Source organism: Bos grunniens, chromosome 27 (assembly GCF_055505025.1).
Source record: "Bos grunniens cultivar Pamir isolate PY7600 chromosome 27, Bosgru_T2T1.0, whole genome shotgun sequence".
Taxonomy (NCBI): domain Eukaryota; kingdom Metazoa; phylum Chordata; class Mammalia; order Artiodactyla; family Bovidae; genus Bos; species Bos grunniens.
In genome coordinates this window covers 1,248,491-1,270,546 of record NC_141191.1, presented here as the reverse complement: position 1 = coordinate 1,270,546, position 22,056 = coordinate 1,248,491, and the positions used below count along the sequence as shown (strand labels likewise).

The 22,056-nt window shown below is 51.5% G+C and overlaps 1 protein-coding gene, 1 non-coding gene and 1 pseudogene across 18 annotated transcripts in view; 1 reads left to right on the top strand and 2 right to left on the bottom strand.

The window, feature by feature from the left end:
• The window catches only part of LOC147343385 (liprin-alpha-1-like), a 98,670-nt gene that overhangs the window by 8,238 nt on the left and 68,376 nt on the right, over window positions 1-22,056 (bottom strand). Inside the window, exon 2 of one of the 16 annotated variants that reach the window (XM_086379867.1) lies at window positions 15,880-15,959. The exons of the other annotated variants lie outside the window; for them this stretch is intronic. Within the exon in view, the coding sequence (XP_086235993.1) occupies window positions 15,880-15,959 (80 nt within the window). The remainder of the gene's footprint in view (window positions 1-15,879; window positions 15,960-22,056) is intronic. 16 annotated transcript variants of the gene reach the window in all.
• LOC147343387 (5S ribosomal RNA) lies at window positions 3,493-3,611 on the bottom strand. The gene has a single exon (XR_015156544.1). It is a non-coding gene; the product is annotated as a 5S ribosomal RNA (ribosomal RNA).
• On the top strand, window positions 18,557-20,412 carry LOC147343386 (uncharacterized; annotated as a pseudogene). The gene is made up of 2 exons (XR_015155954.1): window positions 18,557-18,618; window positions 18,776-20,412. The product of XR_015155954.1 is annotated as an uncharacterized LOC147343386 (transcript).

Here is a 22,056-nt window from a genome sequence, read left to right as displayed (position 1 = left end):
GTCATAACTTTCCTTCCAAGGAGTAAGCGTCTTTTAATTTCATGGCTGCAATCATCATTTGCAGTGATTTTGGAGTCCCAAAAAATAAAGTCTGACACTGTTTCCCCATCTATTTCCCATGAAGTGATGGGACCAGATGCCATGATCTTAGTTTTCTGAATGGTGAGCTTTAAGCCAACTTTTTCACTCTCCTCTTTCACTTTCATCAAAAGGCTTTCTAGTTGCTCTTCACTTTCTGCCATAAGGGTGGTGTCATCTGCATATCTAAAAGTCCATTAATTCTATACTTAAAAGGATCATTTCTTTTTGTAAGCACAATCTCATTTATGAATTACACATGATATGTAGTTTAGGATCCATCTACATTATGCTTATAACTGCGTGCTGCTGCTGCTAAGTCGCTTCAGTCGTGTCCGACTCTGTGCGACCCCATGGACTGCAGCCTACCAGGTTCCTGGTCCATGGGATTTTCCAGGCAAGAGTCCTGGAGTAGGTTGCCATTGCCTTCTCCTGTAACTGCATAGTGATACACCAATTCAACTTACTGCTATGGGGGAAAACACCATTTAATGAGACATGAAGACAAAGCACAAACCCGACTAAGGGGACACACGCTGTGGACCACAGCACGGCTATGACGAGAGCAAGTGGGGGGACGGCGGAGGGGAGATGGAGGGGTAAACTACAGCCTTGGGGGCTGGGGGGGTGGTGGGTCTGGATTGATGACGACTAAGCAGACAACAGGATGAGACAGGAAATCAAAACCAATGATGAAAGCAGAAACACTGTCAGAGAACTTCAACAGCAAGGAAAACATACAGAACTGTTCTTTTACAAATATTCGGAAAGAAATCAAGCATGGAAACCACAGAGAAATTGTCAAAGAATTTTAAATATCAACTAATTAGCCAATGATACAAATTATAAAAACAGTGTATCAAAAGACCATAAAATGGACTAGTTACCACTTCACAGGCCGCTAAAATGATTCATAGTTAATTTAATTATAAGCTGACTAACAATGCAGCTAACATGAAATGGGTGGTAACAGAAAAAAGAGATAATACAAGTCCAGTTACAAAGCAGAGTGTTGTACACGTGATTTCATGGGGTAAATAGCAATGCACTCACAAAACCTAAGCTAAACACGCCAGAAAGCTGGAACATGTGCTTTAGAGCCACACACTCTGTCACCAAAAGCCCTAGGTCATCATCCCAGTTTTAGACCCAGAAAAGTGAGGCAGCCCGACGTCTTCCCTGGGGCCCTGGGCTTTTAACCTGGTTTCACACATAGAGCTGGCCTGAGCACGTGGCCAGGTCCATCAGCAAGCAGACCAGTGTAGATTCTTGGTTTTGTTCCCACCGCATGCCCTGCAACCTGCAGCCAGGCATCCCCAGTGGAAAATGTGCTGCACTGCTCTCACACACCATGAGAGCTGCCTATGGTTACTTTCACGAAGCTGTCTGCTCCCTGAGAACAGAAACTTCCCTGCAGCTGCTGTGCCCAGCACAGGCCAGGCCCAATGTTACAGAGACAGGCTCTGGCTGAGTTCACGATGACGTGCTAAGCCGGTGGTCCAAATATCAAGAGTAATTTGTCACTGTGCCATTGTGGAATGCTTAAAAACTAGGCAGTTTAAAAAATTTTAGACCTCTGAGCATAGCAAATGTACCTGATTATCTTCTGGGTAAAAAGAAAAAAAACAAAAAACAAACATAGAAAAGAAAACCAGTGTCCTGGGGGAAGGATGTGGCAGGGAGGAGGCAGACACATACCAGAGTCATGATGCCCAGTCGGTCTCCCTCCTGGGCTGGGCTGTGCTGCCTCCTTTGGGGCTTGGACTGCCCACTGCAGGGCGAGCAGGAGCTGGCACATGAGGAGGCGGGATGCAGGTTGAGGGAGCTCACTAATGTAAAACGACGGAGGCTGCCTAAGCTACCCCTGCCCTCCCTGCTCTCAGTCTCCTCGGCCAGCTGCTCGTGTTCTCCGTCTCTTCTTTGATCAACCTAAAATAAAATAAAACCCGCCACCTGCCTTTGTCAGCAGAGGAACGTGTCTGGACAACAAATTTGGGCTAGCGTTATGTGTCATGATTAGCAAATTCCAGAAACAGCTGCTCAATTAACATCTCAGCCAAAAGGTTCTACTTTTCCTTTTTTGAATATTCTCAAACTTAGAATAACTTAGCGTTGAGTCTTACAAACTGGCCCTGATCATTCACACTTGATTTCACTTATTTACTCTAACATTCTGAAGGGGCCCTGGTGGCGACTCTCTCCCTGTGAGGAGATACCTGAAGTTGACAACATTTACCTTTCCTGCTCTCAGGGCAGAGATGCACATCAGTGCCTCAAGTCTTTCCCACTGGGAATCAGGAACTCTGTAGGCATGTAATAAGCTTCTGGATATAGAATGCTGAGAGAAGAAGACACACAGTTCCTGCTTTCACTGAGACTAATCTAATGATAAATAACAGGCAGACACTGTGAGAACTTATATAGGGGACTCTTCCCTCACCAAAAACTGGGTGTCAGAGAAGGCTTTTCAGAGTCACAATTGAGTTGAGATCCATAGGTTGAACCAACGTACACCAGGGTTGAGGCGCAGGAGAATTTCAGGCAGGTAAAATAGCATCTTGGAAGGCTATGTGACAAGGGAAACTTTGTACATTCAAGAAATGAACAATGCCCTAGGGGATGGAACCAAAAGAGTGCAGAGGGCATTCCAGTGGAAAGAAATCAGAGAAGAAAGTGGGGACCAAGCAATGAAGGGATTTGGTCGTATATGAAATATGATGGGAAAATACAAGAGCAGTTTTAGCAGGGAGGGGGTAGAATTGGATCTGCGTTTTGAAAAGGTCATCTTGCTCAACATCACTAATGACTGGACAGACTCAACTCCAAACTATAACGAGGTACCACTTCACATTAGTCAGAATGATCCTCATAGCAAAGTCTGTCAATAACAAATGCTGGAGAGGATGTGCAGAAAAAGGAAGGCTCCTCCACTGTGAGTAGGACTGTGAGTTGGTAGAGCCACTATGGAAAAAGAGTATGGAGGTTCCTCAAGAAACTAGAAGTACCATATTATTCAGCAGTCCCACTCCCAGGCATATAGTCACCAAAATATATCTCAACAAGATACATGCATCGTCTGTGCAGATGTATCTGTGTGTGCCCGCGCGGGGGCGCGCGCGACCACACGCGATCGCCTGAGAGGCAGGGGGTGGGGGTGGGGCTGGAGCTGGTGCAGCCCGCCCCCGGGATTGCCTGAGGCAGCCAAGGGAGCCCCAGACGGAGACCCTAGGGATGGGTCGTCTGGTTTCCTGGAAGCCCAATGCAGAGGGGCTCGAGGGCCGCGCAGAGGCAACCCAGGTCTGCAGAGGGAGGCGCAGCCCAGGCCACCCCCCGCCCCGCCCCGGGAGGGGCTGGGGCTGCGGGGGCCCAAGAGTTGCCACGGTGGGTGGGGGCTAAAGGAGAGGGGAGGCAAAAAGCCTACAGCACCCGGTATTCCCAAGCGATCTCCCATCCAAGTACTAACCAGGCCCGATCCTGCTTAGCTTCCGAGATCAGACAAGATCGGGCGCTTTCAGGGTGGCATGGCCATAGACGGAGGCGGCTGCCGCCGGGCATCCTAAGAGCCCTGTGCTGTGCCTCCCTTTCGCTCTCACCTGCCAGTCAGGCCAGCCGGCAGCACCTCTCCACAGGGGCACGCACTGTACTTGAGCCACACGACCGCGACCAGGTCTCCGGCCTGCCGACGCCGCCATGCCCCTGAACACCACCAAACCCCGGCCAGCAACCGCCTGGCCAGGCCCGGGAGCCCTGAGGGCTTCCGGGACCCTCAGCGGCCGGCGGGGCGTGCGTGCAGGGCCTGCCGCGCCCTCCCAACCTGGGCCTCTTCAGGCCCAGCCGCGCTCAGCGAGCGGGGCCTTCCCCCATCCCATTCGCTGCTCAGGGCCATGCAGCCCGCGGAGGTGTCTGGCTTCCGGCCCCCGCCGCCCGCCCCCACCCCTCCCCGGCCTACGGACCTCGGAGCCTCCTGCGGGCCTAGGTGCAGCCCAGCTGGGGCCCTGAGCGCCCATCCTGCCCAGCACCTGCCCGGTGCCCAAACCCACCAGGAGCCACGGAGGCGCGGTCGACCGAGCGCCTCAGCCCCGCCCCTTCGCCCTACCGAGGGCCCCCTTGCCCCCACGCCGCCCGCCAAGCACACGACCTTCCTGAGAGAGCAGACGAGCCACAGGCAGGCACACGGACAGACGCCCAGACACTCGCACGCACCCACGCGAAGGGAGACAGCCGGCCGGCGCAAGCTCCTCAGCCAGAGCCATAGCACCTGTGAGAGGCCGGGGCCAGAGGAACGGACGGGCGGCCGGCTGTCGGGAGAGACAGAGGCAGAAAGAGATGAAGGTTCCGAGACAGACTGGAAGACAGCGAGAGGGAGATACAGACAGACACGACATACACACACACATACACACACACACCCAGGGAAATACTTGGAAATACTTCCACATCCTTGGAAATACTTCCGTTCTTAGTTGCTCAGTTGTGTCCAACTTTTATGCGACCAATGGACTGTAGCCTACCAGGCTCCTCCGTCCATGGGACTTTCCAGGCAAGAGTACTGGAGTGGGCTGCCATTGCCTTTTCCTGTAACTGCATCAGTTTAGTTCAGTTCAGTCGCTCAGTCGTGTCCGACTCTTTGCGACCCCATGAATCGCAGCACGCCAGGCCTCCCTGTCCATCACCAACTCCTGGAGTTCACCCAGACTCACGTCCATCGAGTCAGTGATGCTATCCAGCCATCTCATCCTCTGTCGTCCCCTTCTCCTCTTGCCCCCAATCCCTCCCAGCATGAGAGTCTTTTCCAATGAGTCAACTCTTCGAATGAGGTGGCCAAAGTACTGGAGTTTCAGCTTTAGCATCATTCCTTCCAAAGAAATACCAGGGCTGATCTCCTTCAGAATGGACTGGTTGGATCTCCTTGCAGTCCAAGGGACTCTCAAGAGTCTTCTCCAACACAACAATTCAAAGGCATCAATTCTTCAGCGCTCAGCCTTCTTCACAGTCCAACTCTCACATCCATACATGATCACAGGAAAAACCATAGCCTTGACTAGACGAACTTTTGTTGGCAAAGTAACTGCATAGTGATGCACTAATTCAAACTTACTGCTATGGGGGAAAACACCATTTAATGAGACATGAAGACAAAACACAAACCTGACTAAGGAGACACACGCTGTGGACCACAGCAGTGCTATGACCAGATCAAGTTGGGGGATGGGGGAGGGGACATGGATGGGTAAACTACAGCCTTGGGGGCGCGGGGGTTGGGGGGGTCTGGACTGATGACAACTAAGCAGAGAACAGGATGCAACAGGAAATCAAAATCAATGATGAAAGCAAACACACCGCCAAAGAACTACAATAGCAAAGAAAACATATAGAACTGTTCTTTTACAAATACTCGGAAAGAAATCAAGCATCAAACCACAGAGAAATCGTCAAAGAATTTTAAATATCAACTAATTAGCCAATGATACAAATTATAAAAACAGTGTGTCAAAAGACCACAAAATGGACTAGTTACCACTTCACAGGCCACTAAAATGATTCATAGTTAATTTAATTATAAGCTGACTAACAATGCAGCTAACATGAAATGGGTGGTAACAGAAAAAAGAGATAATACAAGTCCAGTTACAAAGCAGAGTGTTGTACACGTGATTTCATGGGGTAAATAGCAATGCACTCACAAAACCTAAGCTAAACACGCCAGAAAGCTGGAACATGTGCTTTAGAGCCGCACACTCTGTCACCGCACCCTAGGTCATCATCCCAGTTTTAGACCCAGAAAAGTGAGGCAGCCCGATGTCCTCCCTGGGGCCCTGGGCTTTTAACCTGGTTTCACACATACAGCTGGCCTGAGCGCGTGGCCAGGTCCACCAGCAAGCGGACCAGTGTAGATTCTTGGTTTTGTTCCCACCACATGCCCTGCACCCTGCAGCCAGGCATCCCCAATGGAAAATGTGCTGCACTGGTCTCACACGCCATGAGAGCTGCCTATGGTTACTTTCACGAAGCTGTCTGCTCCCTGAGAACAGAAACTTCCCTGCAGCTGCTGTGCCCAGCACAGGCCAGGCCCAACGTTACAGAGGCAGGCTCTGGCTGAGTTCATGATGACGTGCTAAGCCAGTGGTTCAAATAACAAGACTAATTTGTCACTGCGACATTGTAGAATGATTAAAGACTAGGCAGTTTAAAAAACTTTAGACCTCTGAGCATAGCAAATGTACCTGATTTTCTTCTGGGTAAAAAGAGAAAAAACAAACAAAAAAGAAAACCAGTGTGCTCAGGGAGAGATGCGGCAGGGAGGAGGCAGACATATACCAGAGTCATGATGCCCAGTGGGTCTCCCTCCCGCGCCGGGCTGTGCTGCCTCCTTCGGGGCTTGGAGTGCCCACTGCTGGGTGGGCAGGAGCCGGCACATGAGGAGGCGGGATGCAGGTTGAGGGAGCTCACTGATGTAAAATGACGGAGGTATGTGAGACAGCAAAAGAAACACAGATGTATAGAACAGTCTTTTGGACTCTTTGGAAGAGGGAGAGGGTGGGATGATTTGGGAGAATGGCATTGAAACATGTATAATATCATAAAAGAAACGAATCGCCAGTCCAGGTTCGATGTGGGATACAGGATGCCTGGGGCTGGTGCATGGGATGACCCAGATTGGGGAGGGAGGTGGGAGGGGGGTTCAGGATGGGGAGCACATGTACACCCGTGGCGGATTCTGTTGATGTATGGCAAAACCAATACAATATTGTAAAGGAATTAGCCTCCAATTAAAATAAATAAATTTTAATTAAAACAATTAATAAAATACAATGAAAAACTAAAAAATTGCCGGGGTCCAGCCCCGGCTGATCCAGGGTATTCGAAGGAAAGACGGCGTAGGTGAAGATCAGGAAACAACTGCTTAATTAAACGTTAATTAAGGATATAAAGAGTAATAGAATGAGGATAGCTCAGTGAGGAAATTCAGTGGAGAAAAGCGGCTGAAATAAGGATAGCTCAGTAGGAAAATTCAGTGAAGAAAAGAGGCTGAGTAGCTTGGTTTACGCGGGAGACCAATAAAACTTGAAGACGAGAAGTTTGCACCACTTACGTAGGCCGCAGGCGTCCTTCCGTTCTCCCAAAGGAGAGGAGACACTGAGGCCTCCCCGGTCGGATCTTAGAAGCCCAGGAATAGTTAGCAAGCATGGAGGGTTCCGCGCTCCAGATGAAGACTCAGCCAGAATTTGGGAGAGAGAGCGACATGGGGAGACCAAGTTTGGGTGAACAAGGCCCACACTTTATTTTCCAAAGTAGTTTTTATACCTTAAGTTATGCATAGAGGATAATGGGGGAAGGGGTAGAGTCATGCAGCAAGCCAGGCTTTCTTCTTGCAAACTTATCATATGCAAAAGCTTAGGTGATTTGCATCATCTTCTGGCCCAGAGGCCTGTTAACATTTTAAGACCTTTTCTTCAGAAAACTTATTTTTCTCTAAAGGTGATTGGTCAGGAGCCACCCTCCAAAAGCATTAGATAAAGTTGCATTCCTACAGAGCAAAGGTGTGGTGGGCTATAACAAGAAAAAGAATTAACTCAAGGGTCCCAGTTACAAACATTAAAGCTACTACTTACACCAATTATATTAATCAATACACTGCCAGGGACACAGCAGGTAAGGGATATGGAAACTTAGAAGCAAACATTGGCCCAACAAGTGAAAATCCCTTCACCAATACAATTTCTAATCAATCTTTTAACTACTCAAAAGAATCTGCGTTTAGACAGTTTAGAACATCTCCTGCCTCTCACAGTTGGGAGGCTCTGAACAATCACGTGTGGCCAGAAAAACCTATTCAGGCAGGCTAGAGGATTTCCAAAGGAGTTTGTAGGTTAAACACTGTCACACCCAGGAATTATTAACTGGAACTGTAAGCTAACTCTTTTTTCAGAGAGAGGTAGTGGGGGACAGCCCCCTGTAAAGTCAGAGGTGTAGGTGAGAGCACAAAGCAGAAAGTAGGCAGACTTTGGTTTTGGGGCTAGATGCTCGAGAATTTCCAGGGGGACTCCTGAGGCTTGATCCCGCCTTTGCGTATGCTGAGCCTCCTTCCTCATGACCTTTGTCATGGGCGGAGTTCCTCACGCTGGCTCCCAGCAGTGATAGAATTCCAGTTGAGCTATTGCAGATCCTGAAAGATGATGCTGTGCAAAGTGCTGCACTCAATATGCAATATGCAATATGCACTCAATATGCAATATGCCGGCTCCCGGCAAAAAATAAAAATAAAAAAATAAAACGACGGAGGTTGACTAAGCTACCCCTGCCCTCCATGCTCTCAGTCTCCTCGGCCAGCTGCTCCGTGTTCTCCTTCTCTTCTTTGATCAACCTAAAATAGAATAAAACCCACCACCTGCCTTTGTCAGCAGAGGAACATGTCTGGACAACAAATTTGGCCTGGCATTCTGTGTCACGATTAGCAAATTTCAGAAACAGTTGCTCAATTAACATCTCAGCCAAAAGATTCTACTTTTCTTCTTTTGAATATTCTCAAACTTAGAATAACTTAGCACTGAGTCTTACAAACTGGCCCCTGATCATTCACGCTTGATTTCACTTATTTACTCTTAACATTCTGAAGGGGCCCTGGTGGCGACTCTCTTCCTGTGAGGAGATACCTGAAGTTGACAATACATCTCAGGGCAGAGATGCACGTCAGTGCCTCAAGTCTTTTCCACTGGGAATCGGAAACACTGTACAATCAAAACAGCAATTCACAAACAAGCTGGAGTTTCTAAACACAAGTCTCCAGACCAGATGAAGTGCTGAGTTGATCTTTTTTTTTTTTTTTTAAGGTTGTATATGTACAAACGCATCACTTGATGAAGTTCTCCACCAGCTTTGTGGGAGTTTCTGGATTCATGTCAATGTGCTGCATTAACCTAGAATTCACAGTTTCTGCTCTTCTCCCCTAATGTATTGTGGATGATTTTATATAGCAGTTTAAATACACGATTATGCAAATAAAATGATTTTCAAATTAAAATACAAGATTCTTACAGGAAGTAAACTCTCCAGCTTAGCTTCTACTTATACATCTTGAAAGTTTTTCACTGTTGATAACAAGTTGATGGACAGAATTTACCATTTACACCAAGTCAACTTGTCGCATAAGGAAAAATCACTTTTACCTGACAACTTGCTGTAAAAATAAAAATATTAATATATAACTGTTCCATACTTCCTGCAGGGACACGGAAAGACCATCTTTCTGAGCTTGTCTGTGCTCAAACACGGCCCACAAAGCTGTCTGTCTTGGCGTCAAATGGGCAGGCGACACCACCTGTGTTTGCTGCTTGTCCCATTCACCCCCTCCCTTTCCCCCGGCCCCCCGCGCTCGACCAAGAGGAACGGGCACCTCGGCCTGGGCTGACCTGATGAGAACAGTCTGAACAGCAGCTCTGCCTGGTCCTGTGCAGGGTCACCGGCCTGCGGCCACTCTGAACGTGGACTCGGGACACGGGCATAGCTGTGCGGGTGTGGCACCAGGCAGGCCTTGGGGCCCCCAGCCGCCCAGCTGCACCCAGACCCAAGGTCCCCTGCTCACCACGAGGCAGGTCTTTGGATTCTATCCTGTTTTATAAATTGTTATAACTGCCAAGACGGTATCTAAAGAAAACATCTTAAATATACTGATGAGATGAGAAAAACTCAAACACATGTCCTTGGACCACTGTCTTACAACAAGCCAATCTTCACACTGTATTAAGTTAAAAAGGAAAATGTGGGTCTGAGGGGGAATTTGTCAATCCCAAAACCCCAGCTTTCACCAGGTGGCTTTTCACCAGAATGTGGGGGGCTCCGAGGGACACAGGAGGGTGCACGGGCCGCAGGGGACACCGCCTCGGCACCTCACCCACCTTGGGGCTCAGAGCTGAGGGGGGACACCCCACAACACCCCCCCACAGAGTGCTGACACCACACCATGGACAGAACCCCCCGGCTGACCGAACTCTATAATCAAGGGCAATCTCAAAACTGAAAATTCTTGAAGCAGACCTGAGGTCAGGTTTCTTACTATAGAACACTCAGAGGTCCCTAGGAGAAGACAGCTCCTCAGAGAAACCGAGTTTCTGGGGAGCCGAGTTCGGGATCACCCACGGGATCTCTTCATTGATGGCGTCCAGCTGCTCCTGCAGCATCACAGTCAGAGTCTTGGCATTGGCCTGCCCGCTGCGCGACAGCTGAGTGGCCGAGCTGAAGAGGGTGACCCTGTTGCCCTCGCTGTCAGACACGCCCTTGTCACTCTCAAATGCCTGGGCCACGATGGCCAGCACACTGGCTTGCTACACGCGCTCCCAGTCCTGCTCCTTCAGGGTCTGCACCTGGGCACGAGAGGACCACATCTCGTCAGCGACATTCAGGGCAGCTCAAGTCTATCAGGAACTGAACCCAATTTTACATGGAAACCCTGACTGTGGATAAATGGGCCATGCTCATGAGACACTGCCATCTCTTAAGCGAGCAGGACTGAAGAAACGGGCAGGGGGAGAATCCAGTTCCTAGATGGCATGGTGACACTCAGGTCTCAGCGTGGACGGCAGGCAATCCTATGAGGTTATTCACAAGGCTGGGCTGATGGAGTCAGAGACAGAAACTGAAAATTACAAAAATACATCCATACCTCCATCAGCCAGGCTAGAGGAAAATAAGAAAAAAGAACCCTTCAGCTCCGCAGCCGCTGTGTCCCTATCAGTGGTCATCACTGGTACCAGTTCACTGGAGAGTGCTGTCCTCACAGGCTCCCAGCCCTCCATTTCCCAGGCTGGTCTGAACACCCACAGACAGGAGCAAGCAGGGGCAGCCAGGGGACGGGAGGGCTAGCCCCGCTGCGGCTCTCCTCTTGGGGCACAGGCCCTCGGGCTGTTCTGGGAGACGGCCCCTCGCACCGCAAGGGCAGCTCTGTCATCAGAGACACATGGGAGAGTGCCGGCGGGGCTCCGCGCCGCCCTCCCGCTCTCACACCTAACACCCTTCTCTCTGCAAATCTCCCCCCTGCCATACTGTCACCCAGGTCCTGCCTTCTTTCCCAGACATGACCTCAAAGGAACTGAGGGGCAGCCTCGAGGTGCTGGCTTGCTGGCTCCCTGTCCCGCGTGGCCAGGGCCCTCGTCTCCTGTCTTCGTCAAGACCCCACCCCAGGGCTGGGCTACCCCCTTCGCTGGCTCCAGGACCACCTGCCATCATTCCTGCTCCGCTCCAGCGAACCAGCTGCCTATGGGTTCACCCCTATCAGCCCGGTCAGCATGTCCTCTCCCTTCTCTTGCCTTCCAATCGCACAAGGGGAACCAGCATATTCCTTCTTCAGGGCTCCCTGCAGCACCCACTGCGGGTCTCTGAAAGCTCCCTGGGAGCGGCCTCTACAGTCCCCCTCCCCGCCTGGTCTCCAGCTCTCTGCCAGCAGGCGGTGTGCCCCGCCTTGCAGGGCAGCTCCCTGGGGGCTCCAGGAACCCATGTTACCAAGCCCCCTCCCCTCCTTGCCCTCCCCTACATCCCCTCCCAGCATGTCTCTCCCTGGGCTCCAGGCCCTGCCTTCCCTGCGGTTATTCCTCAGTCCCTTGTGCCCCTTCTCAAGCTTGGAATGTGGGGTGCCCCACAGCTCTACCCTTGCACCCCATCTCTCTCCACCGGCACCCGCCTGGTGACTTTACTGTGCTCGTGCCTTTAAATGCCATCTGTATGCCCACGACCAAAGTCCACCCTGAGCTCAGTGAGTCCTCTCCTGGATGCAGGCCGAAACACTCAGCTGCTCTTCTGACACATCCCCGGGACACCCCATGGGCTCGTCCACCTCAACAGGGCTGAGGCCCGGCTCTTAGCTCCCTGCCCTGGCAGCCCTCCTCGCCTCAGGAAACAGGCTCTGGCCTTGAGCTGCTCAGGCCTAAGCCCAGGCTCCTCCCTGACGTGGTCCGCTCTCTCCTTTGTCCCCGCTGGTTGACACGACCCTTTTGCTATCTCCAAGTGGCTACTTCTCTTCCTGCCTCCGGGACTCCGGTTCAAGGTCACCCTCCTGGTGTCACCTTGCTGGCCACCCTGTTCACACACGATCGTCCCCTCCTCCTCGGACAACTCGGGCACTCTGGTCTCCTTTCCCTGCTCATTACTGTTCAACAGGCTGTGCGGGTTTAAAAAGGGGTCCACAAATTCTTCCATCCTCCTCCCTTCAAGAGGCAGAAGGGGCAACTCCTGCTCAGCCCGAGTGAGGCAGGACTTCGCAGCTCACTCTCGCAAACAAAAGTGAAGGTGTGCAGCCTCGAGACCGGGGCACAAAAGGCCCCGGGCTAAACCCCGCGCTCTCGCTCTCAGAGGGTGTTCCAAGGAAAGCCAGGCCATGGGAAAGGCACATGGCAGGGACCTCGGCCTGTCCCCAGCAGCCAGGTGAGTCTGAAAGCCTGCAATCCAGCCCTGGGGGGCCTTCCCGTGTCTGTGCCCTCAGGAGGCTCTGAACCAGGCCCGCCTGCTACAATGCACAGGCACTGGGGACTGTGAGCTGCTCCCTGGGAAGTCACTAAGCTTTGCAATGATTCATTCCGTAGCAGTGGAAAAAGGACACACACGGTTTTTAATTCACTGCTGGAGTCCTACTTCTGACCATGTCTGGCCCAAACTAACTGCTCACTGAATGTGGAAGCTCAAAACACAGACATGTATGAACAAATACATGCCATGAACGAGGTGAAAATATAAAGGCACTTAAACTTCCAATGAGAATTCTTCTCACTATAAGCTGATGGATATGTATATCCATATACTCGTAGAACGATTTCAAAACTGTGCTAGTTAGTACCATGCTGGGCCTCACAGTAGGCCACAAGTTATCCAAATTGGTTATTTTAAGAAAAAAAAAGCATGCCTTTAAAGTAAACTCTTAGCCAGAAAAAGGAAAATGGGAAGACATAAAGCGACCTATCAGCGCTTTGCTCCAAATCCACCTCAGGACCACAGTGTGAGGGGGCACGTGCCTCACAAGGTGCCCACCAGGGACGGGAAAGGGGTGGCGGGGGTCCTTGCCTTGGACAGCTCGTTGCGCAGCACTGCCAGCCGGCATTTCTGGGGGCGCTGCAGCACCGCCCCGTTGCCAGAGGAGTCTGCTGGCCAGTTCGCCACAGGGAACCTGAGTTCTGGGGCGCTGCTCAAGTGGGGTCGGCTGAAACACATGGCAAAGAAGAGCGCTGTTAGAAGAAAAGAGAGCTCACTCTGTCAGTCGAGCCAGAGCATGTCCATTTGGAAGATTGGCAATTTCACAGCAAAAGGGCTCCCGGGAGGATACTGCCCTCCTGGCTCCAACAGCAACAGGCCGCCCGCTGCTCCGCAGACACTCAGGGCTCATCCCCAGCAGCTGGAAAACTCCCGTATGTGGGGAAGACAGTGCTGACGCGAGGGTGTGGAGCTGACTAGGACAGGATCGGTTGTCTGGGGTTGGGGCGTCCAGGGTCCCCCTGGAGCCCACTCTCAGGTCCCACGGCGGGGCCTGCACCTGCTCTGCTTTCCCCTTGGCACCCCACCTCCCGTTCGGCCCGTGCCTACTCTGACCTCCCTCTCCCACGTGAAGTCCATGGATCACAATCACTGGTCTGCCTGGAACACTGTCTGCAACGCTCTCAGTGTTTTTAAAGGCACCTCAGACAACCCGCAGCAGAAAAGCCTCGGACCCACAGCTCGGAGCTGAGCACCATTGGTGTCTCCCATTAAAGCAGAGGTGAGCGTGTCACCAGACTCTGGGCTGAACATGGCCCAGCACAGATGCTCAGGCCCTGAGCACTAAGGCCTGGGCCTGCAGGTGCCAGGAGCTCACTCAGTAGAGGCCTGCTGGGAGGCAGGGCAGCCCCGCCTTGACTGTGAGCCGCCTGCACTGCAGGACCGCCCGGGCTCTGCTCAGTCTTGTCTCTGGGAAGGGGGTGGCGCCTTCACGTGCAGGAGTCCCTAAACCCGGGAGACAGAGCCCTCCTCCGAGGACAGGACACCCCATACGTCTGCAGAGTGGCCAGGGCCAACCACCAGCTCAGCCTGCTCGGGGTCACACGCTGCTCTGCTCGACGGTTTTGCGAGGAACACTGTGCTGCACAGGAGATGGAAGTCTGGAATCTCCCGGAGCCACACCTGTCTTCCCTCCCATCTCCCCTCCCTCCTGACAGAACTGCTCCCTTCTCTGCTCCACTTCCACCCAAGGGCCTGGGACCAGAGCACACTTGGGAACTGAGTGGGGCGTACAACACAGTCCCGCTGTGGACTGTGGACCCTCAAGGGTCCTCTGAGGGCCACAGAGGCCTCTGGGTTGGGTCGCCCCCCAACCATCACCTCCCAGTCCCCTCGCGGGGTGCAGCCTCCATCTCTCTCCCCCTCCTCACCCGAAGCTCTTTCCTCCGGGAGAAGGTCTCAGAGACAAGGTGACCAATTCCTCTGGGAGGTCTCACCAAATACACCGTGCCTGCCCTGCCTGTGAGCCAGTTTTCAGTCCCCACTCCCTCCCTCCTGAGCTAGCATAGCGCCCCCCACCCAGCCCACACTGCCCGCAAGCCCCGCTCTAAGGCCCCATCTGTGCTGCTAAGTCACTGCCATGACCCCTCGAGAGCTGCCGCCTGGAGACACCCCTCCCTTGCACCAGCCACTGTGGGCCACTGTCTTCAGAGCACAGCAGCCCCTCCTGCCCCACGGCTGCTTCCTCTTCTCGTCTCTCACTCTCACGACACACAGGGGACTGGTGACCAGGCCCCAGGCTTCTCCAACTGAACCCCCCAATTGTGCCAGGCCTTGGGACCTGGCACCAGGGCCCTCCTCGTTACCCATAAACTCCCAAGAGCAGGAGGCCGTGTCCACCTCTTCTTCCTCCATTGTCTATGCAGTACTCCTCACACTCACCTCATCCACCCTGGGAGCAGGGGTTCCCCACCTCTGACAGCACCAGCCCCTCACCCTGGAGGAGCTCTGCCACCAAGTCCGGCCACATCCCCTCCCGTTCTGCAGGGCACGTGCTCTCTTTGAACTCCACCTGCCGTGGTTTCGGACACAGGACCCGTTTCTGGCTCTGCCTTTGTCTCAAATGACATCTCCTTTTCTCTAGAAGAAGGCTGGGTGGGGGCCCTGGACTGCGAGGATCCCCTAAGCACACAAACACAGAAATATGCGTATGGGCTCCAAACTGTCTCCTAAGTCAGCATTCAAGCAGTAGTCGATTTCCTACAGATGAATGAATGTCACCAGTTAAGCACTTAATGACCTTTGCTAAAGTTTATCTCTCACTTGTGACCATTTTCTGTGAAGAAGCCAAAGAAACATTTAAATACTTAATAAGAATTACTGCCCCTATAACAACGAGTAAGAAAAAAATCAGGATGCTCAGTAATCTGCTCGCCTCATTCACAAGTCAGGTGATTCCTCCCACCGCAGTCAACGGCAAGTCATGTCTCAGTCTCCATTCATATAAAAAAAGACTACAGGTCATTAACCTTCTGCGACTCTTCAGAAACATCAGTGTCACAGTCTGTCAGGCCCCTCAAATGAATACACCCAAATATCAACTTGTCGGCCCCCCACTTCCAAACCTCTGCCTGTGGTTTTGAGTGTTGTCAATCCTGTGACTACCACTCCGTGGTACCAAGTTTAACCCTAAGGAACGATGCTTGTCTCTTCCCTCTCGCTGGCCATGAAGCTACAGGCTCCTTGAGGTGTGACCATGAGCAACACCCAGTCATACTATCCACACACCAGACAGGCCCTTGTCACACTCGACAGCGCTGAGGGGAGCTGCCCGGGGGAGCAGCCTACCCGTGGTGGAGGGGAGCCCCTCGCAGCCTCGTCTGGTCCAGTTCGGCTCTCAGGGTTTCCAGGTTTAGAATCAGCTGGTCCTACGAAACAGCAAATGACACAGCCTGCACTGCTTGCTTTCCAGATGTAAAATGACTTCCACAAAAATGTGCATAACAGGTTACGTTAGTAGGTATCAACTCCGAAGATTTTAATTCTGAGAAAATGTTCTCTAAGAGTCCCTAGCATATATAAACACTCAGAACAATATTAACCCTTATAAACCATAATGAAGAGGAAGTTCCATCTCAGGTGCAGAAAAGGTTTCTCTGGAGGAAACATGGCAAGCCATTAACGACGATGAAGTCGGTAGAGAGAAGCTCGACTTCAGGCGGGGGATTGGGTCAGGGGGACACGACTCACTCTACTGCCCTCGCTCCTCTCACTGCTTTAAACTGTCTCCATGGAGCTCACCTACATTCCTCACATTCATTCCTCTACAGCCCACTTCACTTCCTCATGGGGTAAAACAAGTCAAACGGGCCATGTTCGTGAGTCACTTAACTCAATCTGGCAGCTCTGTGCTGTCGGCCACGGCAGTCACTCGCCTCGTGCAGCCCCTGAGCACGTGAGACAGGCTGGTGCAAGGCTTGATGTGGAAATCACACAGAGGATTTCAAGACTCGCGGTGAAAGAAGGACGTCAAGTAGCCCGTTGGTTTTTAGGAAATTTTAGATTGTGTATGTGGCTCGTATTATCTTTCTGATGCACAGCACAGTCCACGTGAAAAGCTCACGCTTTGTCTCAGCTTTCGGGTGAACCCAGGAAGGACTACTCAGAATTCTGAACCACACATAATGGCCACACACTCTAAATCCATCTATAATGCAAACACATTCACTGTTCAAAACCAGAAATGCTATACGTGTTACAGCAGTGGATTAGCCATAAGGAAAATGTAACTCGACTTCTGCTAAGAATCTGCTCAAACTCATGTCCATTGAGTTGGTGATGCCGTCCAACCATCTCATCCTCTGTTATCCACTCTCTTCCTGACTTCAATCTTCCCCAGCATCAGGGTCTTTTCCAATATGAAAATTCATATTAAAAAACTGGAAATAATTATCTCAAGCAATTTTTAAATGTAGTAACAACGTTGGCAAGTCTGTGTTTTATAAAATGAGCATCAATTTCAAGGTTTAAAAAGCTGTTTAGGACCTACTGTATTAAAAAAAATGGAGAGACGACAAAAGAATGATCTATTTGAGATTGGCTCTGTGTTAGAAATTGCTGAGACTAATTGACGGGACGGGTCATGGTATTTATTATACTACTCCATCCACTTTTGTGCATGTTTGAAAATTTCCATCGTAATACATTTAAAAAGTTTATTTTCTGTTAAAGCAGAGTCTTCTCCAGCAACACAACTCAAAAGCATCAATTCTTTAGTGCTCAGCCTTCTTTATGGTCCAACTCTCACACCCATACGTGCCTACCGGAAAAACCACAGCTTTGACTATATGGACCTTTGTCGGCAAAGTGATGTCTCTACTTTTCAATATGCTGTCTATGTTTGTCATTGCTTTCCAAGGAGCAAGCATTTTTCAATCTCATGGCTGCAGTCACCGTCTGCAGTGATTTTTGAGCCCAAGGAAACAAAACCTGTCACAGCTTCCACAATAAGGCATTGGCATTCAAAGATTTTTAAAGCAAAACCAAAGTTGACTTTGAACTGACTTAGTCATCAACAGCATCCTGATTTCAACAGCCTCTGAGCAGCTGTTCTGATAGTAAGGAAGTACACCCCTGATCGGGAGATATTGAGCTCTCTGCCTAAGCGAGGAGGGCGCCTCACCGCGAGTCTCACGATGGGAGTCAGAACCATTGCCCCTGGGAGCCCGCCTGTGAGGCTCTGCAGTCCAGGCCCAAGAACACAGGCATGGTGGGGACAGTACTGACACGTGAGGCGGGACCCGGGATCCCCACTCCATTTCCTGGATGGTCTGTATCGCCGTGTGGCCAACCTTTCCGGGAAACCTCTCTCAGGACTCGGTGATGCGAGCCTCCACCATCACCCTTTCCCGACGCTCCTTCTGTCGCAGCGCAACTACGGTTCTCCTCTTGCCTAGGAGCAGCCATTCTACACACACACCGAGTCTGGGCCAGCAGTTTGGCATGTGGGACTCCAGCGCCACGTCCGAGGCAAGCAGGCTCCACACCTGGGCACCATGCCTTCAGTTTCATGGGCCCCGGGCTGGCACAGTCAGGTTTGTTTGAGGGGCAGTCGTGAGGTCCACCTGTATCCCAAGCAGCTCCCCGGACTGGCTGGTCAGAGCAACAAGCAGCTTCTTTGAACGTGGGGACGCCCTGGCCCCTGCCCACCGCCTATGGGCGACCACCTCTGGCCCTGCTCCCGAGGAGGTGGTGCCCCGATCAGCAGATGGGGCCACACACGCAGAGACGGGAGCGGCGGAGAAAGGCAGCGCTGGCCCCGCCCAAAGGCCGCCTCCCCGTCAGCACAGGCACCCGCTGCAGCTCCTTGTTCTTCTCCTCCAGTTGGGCCTCCATCTGGCGCAGCCTATCTTCGATGCTGCCCTGTCTCTCTCCCGCCCGTGGGCCAAGAACAGCGTCAGCTCCGCTTGCAACGACCCTGTCCTGACGACACGCGGGCTGTGACCGCAGGGGCGGCAAGCGGGCCATGCTCTGTGCGGACCACGGGCCCCAGGTTCGAGGGGGACACGTGGCTCACGTTGGGTTCTGGTGACCGGCTCATGAGAGGAGACGTGCTCCGCCCCCCCCCGCCCCCCCCCCGCCCCCCCCCCCGCTCCCCCCCGCCCCCCCCCCGCCCCCCCCCCCCGCTCTGGGCCCCACACCCCGGCCGCTGCGCTCCCTCCTCGGACTGCCTGTGGCGAGCCAGCGCGGGCAGCAGGCAGCAGCAAGCGCAAGGCACAAGTTCTACCTTCCTAGGCTGGGAAGAAAGTTCAAACTGTTTAGCCTCCTGAGTGGTAGAGCTTCCGGAAGACAAAAGGTCGGACTACAAGGCCGGCCGACCGCGGACGGACAGCAGAGACGCCAGGGGAGAGAAATCAAGCCTGGAGAGGAAGATCACAGGCAGAAGGGCGCCCCCTGGCGGCTGTTAATGACCCTGCTCTGGGAGGGTCTGTGAGCACCCGACACCGGCGGCCGCCCGCGACCTCATGGCCCCTCAGCCGCTCACTGAGCTCCGCGCAACGCTCCTGACAGCTGTGCCAGCACAGACCCGGCCCGACTCTCCATGCCCAGCCAGTGCCCACCGGCAGCGCGGGGCAACACCTTTCCCGCCAGAAGGACCGGGTGGCTGGCTGGTTGGCAGTGGGGACGATGCCCCCAGCAGCGCCACATCCCAGGGACGCGGCCTCTCACCCGCGGGCTCCCGGGGATGGCGAGCGGGGAGTGGGGCCCCGGGTCTGCACGTGCCCCGCTGTGACTTCTTCAACAAGTGTATGGATAGACTTAAAACTGTTCATTACAGAGCTTTCTGGCCATCTCTTAAACGAGAATGGGATTTTTCTAGGTCTCTATCCTGCTAGGATTTGAATTGCTGACTGAACTCTGAGCAGCAGTGACTCGGAGCTGAAGCGTCCTGGGGACACACAGAACAAAACTGGAGGGAAATTAACGGACACATGACACAGAAGCGGAGGCTGCCTGACACTCAGGGAGCGCTCCCATCTCAGACAGGCAGCACGACCCCCGTGTCTTCGCTCCTGTGTGTACTGAGCAGCACGGGCAGGGGCGCAGTGGGACAGCAGGGGAACAGGCCCTCCCCGCGCCTGCCCCCCAGGGACCAGAAGAGCACCTTGGAGAGCGCGGCCACCCTCTGTGCCTGGTCCACCTCCACCTCGGGCAGTGTCTCCGCCTTCCGCAGCGTCTGCTACAGCTTTTCTACCAGCTCCAGCTCCTGCAACTGGCAGTTCTTATCCTCTGTCTACAAAGGGACAGCAGAGGATCAAAACAGTCCGAGAGGTGTAGCCACTGTCGCTTTAAGTAAGCTGAGACAAAACCTAAATGCATGTGTCTACTGGATTCATTCTGTTTCCGAAGCTGCGTTAGGGTAAATTTTCTCTGTGTTCCTGGGCTTGGTCTCAGTGAGCAGAACACCTCCTGCCAGACTATTTGCTTTTCCTAAACGTTCCCCAAGGACGTCTTAAAAAAAAAAAGTTCTTATATATCAAAGAAGATCAGTTTTCTGTAGAATCTTACTCATTCTTATTGACAAGTTAAGGGAAGAAGGGTTCAGTACGGACCCTTTTTAAAACATCACGAGAATCATCATTTAGAGGGAACCCTACCGACCGCAGATGGCCACGGGCGTGTAAGCCAAAATACGGCTTTCATCTCCTCTGAAATACAGACCTGATAAGAGCATGCCTGGTGAAATGCCAGTCCACTAATATTTGTAAATGCACGATTATTCTTTTAACAGATCTTCTTACTCTGAAAAACTTTCAATGTAGAACATTTAGACAGATTCTTTTTTAAAAAAGAAAAAAATTAAAGTATCTATAAGCTCAGGTTCCTGAGGTTAGCATTTGTTTCTAAGCAGCTTTCTTACATTTTCTGTGTGCGTATTACTCTATGTACGTACACAAACAATATGCTATGCTTTAAAACCCTCAGAAAACAATAGCATATGGTACATAGTATTTTCTGTTCTGCCTTTTACAGCCATTATTTTGTATATCGTAATGCTCTTAATTAGCATTGCCCATCATACATTTCTAGTATTTTATCTTTGTGGTGGGGACAATGATACACTTTGGCACACACCAGACTGACTCACTTTGTTTTGGAGAAGCCAGATTTGGTTTTCCTGGTTAAATCCTGATTATTTGAGACCACTCGGGAACAGGAGTAAGGCTCACCAAACCACACGAAGTGCAAACCCTTATCAGACCGGACCTCTAACCCTGCCTTTTGTCACAGTGACCCCAGTTCCCAACAGGCAGCCAGCTGCCGTGAAGTTCCCCGCTGCTCTCTGCTCTTTCAGTAAAAACTCTAACAAGCGAACAGATTCATGTTCAAGTTAAAACAAAAGAGTCAGGAGTGGAATTCCACAAAATGGTTAAACCAAGTCCCAAATAATTCAAACCTGTAAGCTGCAGTCACCCTCAATTTTAAAAAATGTATTTCCTTCCAGTACAGCTGGTTTACCATGATGTACATCCACACTTTTGAACGCAATATTTTAGGGTCATAAGAACTTTACATTGGGACTTGATTTCCAATGTGGGAGTCACATGAAAAGATCTTTACCTTCCTTCCTCAGTAATTCACTACTATAAAAGTCAGACACAGTTCATAAAAGCCATTACCTGTCGATGCCTAGAATCCTTATTTGCAATTTCAAGTTTTTCATTGACGTCGTCCTAAGTTTCAAATCAAACATAAAGTTAACACCCTCAAAATAAAAGTCCTTGACATGGCAGTTTTCTCGGATGTGAGCAAAAACGCGCCTACCTCAAAGGTCACATTTGCCACGATTGGCACCCATTTGCCTTAACGTTCTGTCCAGCCACTCGGTTTACCAAGCTTCTTTTCTACATAATAAACCCAAACAGCAAACAACAAGTATCCTAAACTACCCTGTTATTGCAAGAATTCCAGGAGGGAAGGTATCTGGCATGAAGTCAGGACCTCTGTCTGCTACACCATACAGGCGGGCTTGACCCAGAACAGGGAGGGACCCTCAACAGATCCAACGGGGAGCTCTGAGGCTCGTTTCCTCGAGTAAAAATTGGAAAAGTCTCATGCAATTTCCTCAGAATTAAAGTAAGGATATTAATGAGTGGAAACAGAAGTCAAATTGTACACAACTGGGAGCAGCCTTCTCAAGCCTAGTTCTTCGAAAGCAGTTACACCACATGTATGAAACGCTCAAACCAGGACCAGAACTTGCTGCTGGTGCAACTCCTGTCCGCCACTTCAAAATCCATTTCAGGTCCCTCCCTGGTCACTAAGTAACCAATGTGGGCAAAGTCCTAACATTAAAAGTGAAAGGTCTTAAAAACGCTTTCTCTAGAATTCTATACGTATGAAACTCTGACACCTAATCTCCTGTTGCCAAAGAGTAGTGTGAATAGGTTATACAAACCTGTGCAAATATTTCTGTTTTGAGTTCTCACACAGAATTACTCACACCAAGCTACTAAACAAGTA